Below are 12,511 nucleotides of genomic sequence, written 5' to 3'. Positions count from 1 at the left end.
TGGGAGCTTGATTAGTGCATTGGTTGATGAAATAATCAACTGGTGGAAAACGGCCAGAGGAGGGAGTCCAACAGCTCTGTTTGGGATTAATGTTGTTAATGACATCAATAACCGGGTTGTTATCAGCTGCCTGTAAAGAGGAATTGTCGGCAAAATGTGCTCTGAGACGGATCCTGCGGTAAAAGCGGTTAAGGTCGACATTGGTCTGGGGGATGTCCAGCTTCCTGGGAACTGGTACAAAACTGAGCCCTTTGCTGAGGAGGGATCGCTCATCCTGTGAAAGGGAAAGGTCAGAAGGTATGGTGACAACAAGGTTAGGGTTGGTGAGGGTGTTCGGGGTGTTGATGGTTTTCTTCTGTAGAAGATGACTGAGTTTTTTGTCCTTCTCTGTAGTGAGAAACTGGTAGAGTTTAGAGTTGAGAGATCTAATGAGGTTAGTTATGAAGGGAAGATGATGTGGAGCTGTAAGCCGTAGAAATTCCTTAGCCTCTTTGATGTTGTTGTCGGAAAGGATAATCTGTTTTTTGAGGGAGAAAATGGTAGAGAGCATTAGTTTCCTAGAAAATTGTTTTAAAAGTCTCTGAGTGTTACTCTGGGTGGTATCAGAGTCAAAAGAAAAGGTATTAAATTTAAGGCAAAATCCTTTAGGGATGATATTATGTCGACGACATCTGTAAAGGAATAGAAGGTGGTTAGAAAGCCTGGTCTTGGAACAGATAGCTGTGAAGAGACGGAATGCTGGTTTAGTGAGAGAAGAGGGCAAGTGGCCCAGGGAGGAAGAGAAGGTATGACGAAGAGATCTAGAAAGAGATTTGGAGGAAGGCATAGTGGGTCGCAGCAGCTGTAGGTGGTAGTAGTTCAGGTGGGTAGCTGCGTCAGCATGCGTAGGCTGCAAAGGAACAAGTAATAGGTTTATTCCATGCTGAAAAAAAGAAGAAAGAGAACACAACGTTTCGGCCGTGGAGCCTTCTTCAGGTGTGAGAGAGACAGGGCAGTAGGCAAAGGTAAAGTAGCGGGAGAACAAAGGTTGGGAGGGAGGAGGAGTGAGAGGCGGGAGCAGGGGACAGAAAGAGAGGCCAATCAAGAGGTGTGAAGTCAGAATGGGTGCAGAGAGGTGTGAAATGAAACTTCCAATGAATGGAGAAAATTTAAAAGAACAGTAGTCTGTCGTTAAGGGAAGGGAGAAGGTGTGATCCTAGCTGCAGAATAATTTTAGTTTCGGTGGTCTTTCTGATGTATGAGTTTGGAAAACCGTCTTTGAGAACACAGACGGAGAGATTAGAGTGGTCGTGGCCGTCAGAGGTGAAATTTGTATCGTAGCTTTGCTCAAACTTAAGTGTCCTAACCAAAGAAGGAGCTCATAATGTTACAGAAAGTACACAGACAACTGAATCATTCACAAAGTACAGAAGACCTAAGAACTAACTACCCATCCATTTTTGCTTTATCTGATACAGGATTGCAGGGGAGCTGGAGCCTATCCCAGCAAGCAGTGAGCACAAGTTACGCCCCGCACAGGGCAGACACTCACGGACGCAAAGACGGTTTATAGGTTTATTCCATGTTGAAAAAAAGAAGAAAGAAAACACAACGTTTCGGCCGTGGAGCTTTCTTCAGGTGTTTTCTTTCTTCTTTTTTTTCAGCATGGAATAAACCTATTACTTGTTCCTTTGCAGCCTAAATAGAAGTCTTGGCTCAAGAGAAAACTTGAGGATGAACTCTAGCTCGCAGTGGTTTAGTTGGCACCATGGGCGCTAGTGCCATCCATCCATTTTCTAACTGCCTCACCCAATTCAGGCTCCGGCGCCCCCGTCGCAGCAAGCACCAGGTGTAAGCAAGGGCTCACCCTGGACAGGACAGCAGTCCATCGCAGGGGCACGAACACCATGTTTGAGAAATGTGTGAAAGGACTTGATCAGTGGAAAGGGGTGGCAGGTAGAGACAGGACTGCAGTTCTTATTGAACCGCATGACCAAGAAATGACCTGCCATTCATAGTCACCTGATCTGCTGGTGGAAGACAACTGGTTGGGGGACAATTTAAAAACCAGGGAGCTTAAGGCTTCTGGGATCAGTTAACAGCTGCTGCCTGAGAGAAGAGCAGATTCTCTGCTATGAAACTGCACCAAAGGCAAAAAGAGCAAGGAACCTTTGACCGTTCCAGTGACTGTGATAATGGTAACTTTTTGAGACTTGGACTCAAGTTTTGAGAAGAGTCTCAGACGGAAGCTCTGAGCCATTAAAACAACCAGCTTAGCTGTCCAGCTGCGCTTATAGAAAAGGCTCATGTTTTGTGACCGCTGGTTGTTTTACCTCTCACTGTAAATAATGGAACACTACCTCTTAATCTCATGGCTGTTTTGCGTATTTGTTTGACCTAAAACCACCATTTTTAAGACCACCCTGCTTCAGGCTGTTTCACAACCAGATAACACTACTACATGTGCTAAGAAGAACTGCAAGAGCCTTTATAAAAGAACCCAATGGTACACTTGGCTACATACCTGAAGAGGCATCTCCATCTAACAGGTTGTCATCTTCCGTAGTGTGGAAATCCATGATGACTCCAGCTCCATCGAGAAGCTCTTCGTCGCTGCTGGCGCTCGTTATGCTGTTGTAACTGTTGCGGTAATAGCCTCTGTTGAACAGCTGCTCTGACTCCATTTAGCCACTTGATAACCTTACAACAACAACAACAACAAAAGAATAATTCAGTAACGATACTGGTCAACGTGTGTTATTTTTTAGATTTCTAGCCAGGGAGCTTTATTCAGAGAACAGATAAAAGTCACCACGCACTCGGACACTAACTGACCATCAACAGGCTGGCAGTTCTAGAAAAAAAACACGAAACGACTGCAGGTAGTACCATTTGTGAACGGTTCAAAAAGACGTTTTTTCCGCCACTGAAAGATAGAAATACGCAAATTAAAATTGGGCAGGTGCCTCTGCAAGGACATGCACAAAGTATTCCCATTAGTTAAAGACATTAAAGATAAATCTCTCTGAGGAAACAACAACAAAATGATGTGAAATGCCCCACTGATGAGAAAGCTGACTAAATATTTGAATTTTTAGATTCACATTTGCAAAGACTCAGCAACTTGTGGGGGGGGGGGACAAAACAGCAGAGGAATAGGAAGTATGACTTGTATGACACCTGGCAGTGAATTCGGTTACTTTCATTATAGTTTCTAGGTTCATCACTATCTTTTTTCATCACAGTTCCTTGCAAACGTCTAGGCCTATAAGTAGGCCTGAATGAAAAAAGTGTCCTGACAGGATCAATGCCAAGAGCTTCAGAAGAACAGACGTCAGAGAACACAGTGTAAAGTACTGCAAAGCTTTACTGTGGGTATCTATTGCTTGACTTTGTTTCTTACGCACTTCAAGCAATTACAATCAAAATGCATAACTTCTAAAAGCATTCAAGTAACTTTATGAGACAAAAAAATTCAAGCACCATATTCTCGAATTATTGAATGCATAGCACTGAGGATTTAATCGTTAATACCAGGAATATAAAATTTAGACCTCACCCTTCAGCTGAAAGACTTCAGCTCTGGGAAAAAAAGAGGAAATACAGATTTTAGCAATGCTCTACTAAATTAGGAAGAAAATGTGGAAATTCAGCATCCTAAATTGCTGTTAAATTCTGTTTCATTTAATTACATAAATTCTTAGATTTAATATATTACGGCAGTTGAAGAAAGCAAGAAGGGAAGCTTTTCAGAGAGACGCAACTCATGAAACATTAGCAAAACCATGCCAATCCAAGCCTTCATTGCCCCCTCAGGCACATACGCTCACTAATATCACAGTGTCACTGCACTACATCCTTAACACTATAGCCATCCTTTGATACATATGCTGTGAGATGTATGCAAAAGATGTAAGGTAATTATACTTTGAATTGTTATTGTTGGATATGTCAGTGCCAATTCAATGCACACAACGTGACCTTCCACGTGACAGAACTAACACAAAAGACAAAGACCACTCTGTCTTTTAAGTACTAGCATGCTGGAAAGGCAAAAAAAAAACCTCCCAAGTACAGAACGTGCAATACAAAGAAACTAAGCCATTAAAGAACTTAAAATTCAACCCAGAGCAGAGTTCATTAGTACTCAGACAACAGTTTATAAAAAGCTACTGACACTATAAAGTTAAAACAGATTCAAATGCCTTATATATACAAAGGTAAGTGCATTAAAGCTGCAAAAAACACCGTAATACAAAACAGCTGGTTGTCTTTTAGCACTCAGACTCATGTAGTGATGTTATTATGCACGTGACTAAGCTCTGAGCCCATGGACAAGGCAGGCTTAAGACAGTACAGCCCATGGGCCATATCATCACTAACGAGACTGGCTCATGCAGACCCTCGAGACCAATGATCCTGCTGCCTCCCAGGACATATGGAAGCAGAAGCTTGCTGAGCTGGGGTCGGATCGTGCAGCAGTGACGACAGCGCAAAGAAGCGCTCTTGCCAAGCTCCCTGGGGACAAAGCTAGTGCCCTAGGGAGCTGCTGAAAGGCTCCCCGTCTTCGACAAGCTTCTGCTGGCACCAGAACAGGAATACTCAAAACAGAAGAGCGGTTTATGGGCTTGTATTACGTCCTGCAGAGGAGCCCCCCGAACAGGGCGAATGACAAAGAGCTTGGGTGATTGTCATCAAAATCAACTGTTTCGCCTTGGATACAGGCAGCAGATGGCCAGGAACTGAGGACCAACCCATTTCTTGTGGTGGTGCAAAGCCATCAGATATTAGTTTTGACAGTAGCTTTTCACAACTGTTTCTTTCCTTGCCGGTCTTGTTCATAGCTATCACTGACAGTGACAGCTGCCTGTCAAGCTGTGAGACAGGATTCCTCCTTCACATCATCAGACTATTAGCTGACTTCAAAGTCAGTTCAAGATATCGGAACTGGAATCGTACGTGTGACAAAGCTGTGGTCTTCAAAAAATGTCCTCATTTAGAAAGCTTTTGGAATATTTCTTTTCATTAATTTACTGTAACCCGTCTTTCACAATTAAGGCAATTCTACTAGTCAATATAGTTTATGATCTGGTGAGGAAAACGTTGAAGTAATCCTTATTTGCTGGTACTGCAATGTGTAAACAGGATTTAATATTTGATCAATAGGCAGATTTTCTTAATACAATTTTATTAAGATTCGGGCGATTTAAAATACGATAAGACAAAGGCAAGTTTTGTCTCTGGCATTTAAAGCTCACTACACAAAATGAGAATACATTTTGAAAGAATGTTTTTGTCAAGATCAGAACTCTATGAGAAGGAATATGGCTGACTTAACATCACAAGCTCCCCGGCAACAGACTAGCAAACCTGGAGAAGACTTCACCAGGGAAGAAAGTTTCACAAAAGACAGTGATAGAGATGTTGTTTTAGGGCACTGTATTATACTTCAAGAGTTCCTCAGCAGAGGCGTCCTGGACATCGATCATGTCGTTCACACCACTGTGAAACAACATACTACAGTACATGAGAACGAGGGGTCTCCCTCATCAGCAGCTTATTTCCCCTCTTGAATGCAGATTCTGAGCTCCAGGGTTTCCTTTTCAGCACAAGCGTCCATTGGCTCAGTAGAGGAAGAAGAGTTTGCTTTTTCTGGAGGTAAAAGGAAAACCGGAGGAACGATTTTGCATTTGCAGTGGATATCATGGCACATCTAACTGAACCAAAGGTGAAGCTGCAAGGCAATTAAAGCTTCCCAAGTCAAATAAGCAGTTTTCAAATCAACTGCCGAGCAAAGCGCTGACTAATTTACCCACAGTGAAATACTTGGCCACTCTCACAAAAGGAGGCACACGTGTTCTACAAACAGAGGGTGACAGCAGGAACTGGAAACTAAAAAGAAACCCATTTGGGACAGAGACTGGGAGATGCTACTTTACACACAAAGTTGTAGATATACAGAAGTTGAGGCCCAGACTTCGGGCTCCTTCAAGACACAACTTGCCGAAAATTTAGACCCCCTTGGTTGTAAACCACCAAATGAGCAACATGGGCCTCCTCTCATTTAAATGAAGAATTCGATTTCTAATTCACGATGATGGCCTGACCATGAACATCCGCACATGAGAGAAAGGACAATTTTAAATGTAAATAACATAAGAGGATGCGATATTGTTAACAAGTCACCATGCAGAAAGGAATCAACGGTAAGCACACAACTTACAACACCCTCAGATTACTCTAAACATCAGCAGCAACACACTGAAGGCTCAATTTTAGAAAAGTACATAAGTGTCTAAAATGACAAACATTTTTGTTTATTCTTTGCCTATTAGCAATTTTGCAAGTCCATAAAAAAGTGCTGCAAGCTTATACTATCTGTGTGCCACTGTTAATGTCATGTCCTCTAATCAATAAAAACCACAATGGTACCATCTTCTCACCCTTTCAATTGATTACAGAAATGATTACTGAAGCACATTCTAAGGAGCAAAATGTATAGTATTGAAAGTACTATGATGACATAATATCACAAACACAATGCACAGCTTCTAGCTTCAAAATTTACAGTATCCCATTAATGTGACCCCTTTTAAAAATGTTTTTCTTGTATAAATAACCTCTTTTATAATTATTACAATTCTCCACATTCAAATATTGTTAGATAATTATGGACAACGGTGCCACCTACTGTCAACACAAGTATTGCTGGTAACTGGTTCCTTACCTGCAGGTGCTGCATTGGGGCGCCAGCATTCGAAGAAATCAACGCTGCATTTAGACTAATTCAGGGCAGTGATCTGCAGTCTTGTCTGGGACTTGTCTATCCATTTTCTGATTTATATTCCTGCTCCATTTAGTGATTCAACTGAGTCACTAACTCAGTTAATCGATCATGTTTCTGTTAACATAATATGCAGGGTTAAGAAAGTTTTGAAAAATGAAATGATCAATAAACATCAAGCCTTCACACATAACAAATCCGAGGCTGATACTCTGGAGATTTCTCTAGGCTTCCTCCTAATGTTTCTCTGCCTGTGTGGTTTGTGAATGACTCAGCAGTCTGTCATATGAGACAACACTCTTCTTTTAAGTACAGTACATTGTACTGAAAACTAAGACACTGGGCTGCCTGATTTCGTTCCTCCGTTGATACCTCATTTCAAAGCAAATATCGTTAAAGGGTTATTTCAACCTTGTGAAATACAGAACACATATAGATCATAAATATAATGATTGATAAAAGACTAACCTAATTTGTAAATGAAATCCTGCTTCATGATGCTATTTTGTTTGCACGATCAAAAGCAAAGCAAGCAAAACAATCAAAACGCCTAAAAAACATTTTAAGAAGAAAGGACGCAAACTGACAGCCCGTCAGATTTTTCAGGACATTCACATACGATCTGATCATGACGTTGAATGCTGCTTTAAATATAAAATGATAAGAATGAAGAGGAATCCTGCATCAGAATGTAATCGCATAGCACAGGCCACTTTGATAAGGGCCGTTTCACTATTGTGACGAGGAGAGATGCTCAATTCAAATTCTTGATAAATAAATGTGTGGAGTAAGTAAAGGGTCCACACTCTAATACTTGTAATAAGAATGGATTAGAAATATTATTAACATTATTAAGAGCTACAGAATATAAAGTTGATTTATTACACAGACATTTTACTATGGAAACTTAAACTACGGAGGGACAAGCCAGAGTACTATTTACTATTTAGAATACTAGATTCAATTCTAGGTCATTCTTTCTTTAAATGTACAGTAGGAGTACCAATACCAGTACTCTTAACAACATGTTACTTCAATCTAGCTCTCCATAGATGGACTCAAAATATATTTTAGCCTTACAGGCTTCACAGAAGAGAGTATTTCTACAGATATATCAGTAGAATATCATTATATTCAGTAGTATATCATTATAAGTAGACGGGGTGAACCAAGAGGACTATTTTTGCTTAGTAATGAAACAAAGACAGGGTTACAACTGGAATCTTCAAGGGAATGTATGTAGACAAGAGAATAGGACACACTTCTTTACTCGTGGGTATCTGAAACAAACTATCCAGCCAGGGCCCAACGCAGGATGAGTAAAAAACAGCTGGATGACATTTTACACTTAGCCACTGAACTACCAAATGAGCAAGTGAGGCTGGATAGCTTCCTGAAGAATGCAACTTTTCCAGCTAAACCTTTTTATCTCTGAACAGAGAAGACAATGGGGGGGGAACCTGATTAAATTATTCAAAATCCTCGAATGGCACTGACACAGATAACCCCATGGACATCTTCAGAAACAATACTGAAACACAAAAAGAGGACAAAAACCGTGTGGAAGTATATTTAAAACTGAGAGCAGGTGGCACTTTCTTACACAGAGAGTGGAAGAGTTAAAGGAGCTACCCAGCTATGGTGCTGAAGGCAATGCCGTGCTTTCTTTTAAGAAACCACTGGATGAGATCCTTGTCTCAATCAACTATTAGCAACCAAATAGGCTAGAACGGCCTCCTCTGGTTTCTAACCTTGCTTATCTTTTCAAGAGGATATGCAATACTATGTCGAGTTTAGAAAGAATCAGTACTGCTGAGTGCATTTCAAACCACAATAAAAGTAACACGTACACAGTAGCTTGTAAAACCTCCAGTTTGTATCACAAAATACGCAAATTTTCATGTATGCGCAGCACCATGTTCTGTGACTTAGAATGAGGCAACACAACTTGTGGTGATGTGTGCGGCCCTATGACACTGTAAACAAGCAGACTTGTGAATACATCTCTTTTAATCAAACAGAAATATTGCTTTTGATTTTTTGCCAACATATACTGCTAACTTGTTAAGCGTGCAGATCACATTGGAACATTCCTGCGGCGAAATGTCTGCTGCACCTGTACTTAATTCGTTCCTAAATCGCATTACATTAGTCATTACGGTGACTAGTGAGCAGGAAGGGCCGCATCATGGCACAATTTGTGGGAACTCGAATGCGAGTTTGCAACAACATGGCAACGTACAGTAGTTTCACAAAGTTCACGATTTTGTGCTTAATTTGAAATTCGCAAAAATTTTCTTTCACGTCAATTCATTTATTTTAACAAGATTTAATAACTGGTCTGAGAAATTGGGACAGCAGTTTCCCTTTAATATTCTTGAATAAATTACATCAGAACCTGTCACAAATTATGTGACGATGCATGAAAACGTTAACACAAATGAAAAACTATTACACTATAACCAGCATTATTTTCTACTCCTATTCACTTGGTAATGCTACAGTATGCTGTTTCTTTCATAGGGAGCATCTAGGCAGATTAGTCAAACCAAATGAGAAAAAGTCACTTTTATTAAAGAACTATTTCAGTCATATTTTAACAATCATAGGTTATCTAGTGATATCTTATGGTTTTTAATGATAGCTAGCGAAACAGAAAAAATAAAGTCAGAGCAGGTAACAAGCACTTGTATGTATTTAGGCTGTTACTGAGTTCTCATATGCCATTCATGGTTTCAGAAAGTTCGTGAAAAACCCTACTGATCAACAGGTCATTGTCATGACAGTCCGCAACAATACACACTTGCCCCTGAACTCAGTGTGACCAGAAGTTTTTTTTCCCCCAGTTTCTCAACAGTGCAATAAGAGTCAGACTGCGCTGGAAAAGTGGATCTAGGACAAATGAGAAAGAAGACTGTCTCATCCCTGTAAGACAGAAGATATGCAGTATTCACTGTAAGCCACAAAGGAGAATGCAGTTAAGATGCTACATGTTTGCTTTCTTTGTAGGGGGAACCTCTCAACACTCTGTGGTGAAAATAATGCCTATCCAGCAATATACATTTTATTATTCTATTCTCACCATTCTGCTGTCTTCACTTAATTTTTCAAAGAAATAAATGCAGCTTTTCATAAGTACTTCACAACTAGCATAACTTTTTACACAGACGCAGCTTTGTGCCATCTCTGCACTTCTTAAGTGCTGCTCGTCCAGGTGTAATTTCACCTTATATGACATAGCCCAGGTACAAACAGGTAGTATGCACAGCACTGCAATGAGCCACTACAACTGTCTGCGTGAAAGGACGCTTACCAAACCCGACTGAAAAGCATTTTACGGTTTATATAAATACAATGTATTTCCGAAGCATTAGAGTATAGTTTTGAAAATCGAGTTGTTTTTTTTTTTATGCAACAGAACTTTACTTTGATTTTAATATATTATTGCAGCAATCGACGCGTTCTAGGCTTGAGAAAGTATTCACGAACTAGCTCGATTCATCCAACATTCATTTCATTCTCATCCTCGGCTTCTCTGTTCAACCGTTCGAATAGTATTGCGTGTGAAAAAGAGTGAGAGGGAAGATATTCACATCCGTCTCCAGATAACACGCTCCGTTTGCACAGATTTCCTGGTGGAAGGGGGACCGTGTGCTGCCGTCAGCCTTAGACATCTTGTCAAGCTAACATTATGAAAGAGGAAGCAGCTATACATCACTGAATATAGGGGTTACAAGACGGTTCTGTCCTGAAGTTTCCCTGTGCATACTGTACCAAAACTTTAGAGACATGCTATATGAGCGCCTACTTATATAACCCGGGACAAATTTATTAAATATCAAAGGACCCTCGTACTGAAAGGCAAGCATTAGCAACCAAAACAAGATGGGTCAAGATGGGCCACCTCTGCTTTTGTAATGAAAAATGCACACATCCAAAGTAAGGGTGCAGGGCAGAAAAAAAAAAAAAGCTAGCTAAATAAAAAAGGCTCACACTTCCATTACACACTCCAAAAAAAATATCAAACAAAATCAACTTGGACATCTAAACCTGCTCTTCATTGGGCCCGTTTCTGGGATGCAAATGCATCCGTGTTGCTTGGTTCAAGGAGAAAATAACCTTTATATATATATATTTAAAAAAAAAACATTTATGTAAGTGGTCCAGCTGAAAAGGCATCGCTGGGATTCACAGCTCCCGACTCCACGCTACCGAGACCCAGAGTGAGCCGGTCTGTTTTTCCCATCAGCACCAACTGCCGATAGATTAAAAGGCCTAACAGTTAAGATATCAACTCATGTGCAACAGTTCAAGGAGACCTCCGCCTAAAATAAAATCGGAGAGAGACGCAGTGGTGTTGGGACTACAGGAAGCCTTCACAGTGTTCAAACATGAAGTGCAATCTGTGAAAGATCAGCTACCAAACGGTTTGGGCTGAGCGCTGCAAGCTGCAGAGCTATACATTTACACGGCACTACAGCCTTTGGCGTACTACTTTTCTTTTAAACGGGTTCCCACTGAGACAACATAAGAGAGCCCTACCTCTCAAATGCCACAATGCCTCCTCGGATAAAACAAAACATCGTCTTCAAACACAGCTGGAGGTTTTCTTAAAATTACACATTTGACATTCCCCTCGTGATTCTGTTTTTTTCCACTCTTGCGTGCCGGTGACGTCACTTCCCGTCTCTCGCTCTCTCCCGGCTCCTCCCCCCGTCGGGAGAGAAAAAGGGGAGCAGAGCCGAGAGCGGTGCTGGAACCTGACGGGTTAGGCTGGAGGGGGGTGTGTGTCAAGACAACAGTTTTGTTTTATTTGGCTGTTATGATACAAATAATCACATTTTCATCGCACTTTTTCGGACATTTTGGTACTACAGGACGTACATTTACCGTAGGTCCAGCTACTGGAAAGCATGGTTTCCTAGTTAAATTAATTGGAAGGTTTCAGTTCTAAGGTTTAATTTGATGGTTTAAAGGTTTGAATATAATAAATTAAAAATATGTTTACTGGCACGGGTTTATCCTCAGAAAAGCTTTGATATCCGCAGGTGGCGCAGTTTGAATTATATGTTTTTATCATTTTTGCAATAAGGACTTGTTATCACTTATTAAGACAAATGCCAAGCCTTCAATGCGTCTGTTTTAAAACTAACGTTTCCTTGGTTCCTACTGCTAAATTAGGTATCTTCAAAAACAACCCACTATCTAGAACATTCTGTTTCAAAATTGGTTTATTTGTATTCCAAAGAAAGTCCTCAAAAGCATACAATTTTATCTGATTTGCACCTGAAACGGTATCAGAGAAACAGCTCCGTGAAGTTGCCCCCCCCCCTACAGACAGCACAAACGATGAAACCCACCTCATTCGTTAGTGCTACAGTATGTTTGTGCTGGTTTGTGTCGTTGAAAGTAGCGTTTGTGCTGCTTTCGATCCCGAGATATAGCGCCTTGTTTTTCCGGTGATCAAGGGACCATACACGGTGACTTTGACCTCCAGTGACCCCGTCTGCCGAGTCCAAGCGATCTGTTACAGTTTAGCTCGTACCCTTAACATTTTAAAGACAATCAATATCCATAAACATATGAGCCCCCTTAGATGTGAATAGTACTAAGACATGACGCATGCCAACAAGTTAACCATCTATGAGATAAACCTGTGGTTGTAATGTATGTAATATCACCGTGATTGTAAGATCTATGGGTTTTATTAAAGGCACGTTTTCCTTTTCTTTCCTTACCGTAACACGC

General features: G+C 40.8%; 1 protein-coding gene across 2 annotated transcripts in view; it reads right to left on the bottom strand.

Annotated features, from left to right (window-relative positions):
• Nucleotides 1-11,429, bottom strand: part of LOC148840582 (H(+)/Cl(-) exchange transporter 3) — a 46,628-nt gene extending 35,199 nt beyond the window's left edge. For both annotated transcript variants that reach the window (XM_088922184.1, XM_088922201.1), the window contains exons 1-2: nucleotides 11,306-11,429; nucleotides 2,504-2,679 (exon numbers count right to left, since the gene is read on the bottom strand). In XM_088922184.1, coding sequence (XP_088778310.1) covers nucleotides 2,504-2,663 — 160 coding nt within the window. In that variant the 5' untranslated portion in view covers nucleotides 2,664-2,679; nucleotides 11,306-11,429. The remainder of the gene's footprint in view (nucleotides 1-2,503; nucleotides 2,680-11,305) is intronic.
• Nucleotides 11,430-12,511: the final 1,082 nt, after the last annotated feature.

The sequence above is a fragment of the Atractosteus spatula genome, chromosome 1 (genome assembly GCF_055471065.1).
Source record: "Atractosteus spatula isolate fAtrSpa1 chromosome 1, fAtrSpa1.hap1, whole genome shotgun sequence".
In the NCBI taxonomy this organism is placed as follows: Eukaryota; Metazoa; Chordata; class Actinopteri; order Semionotiformes; family Lepisosteidae; genus Atractosteus; species Atractosteus spatula.
This window is presented reverse-complemented; position numbering and strand designations above follow the sequence as displayed.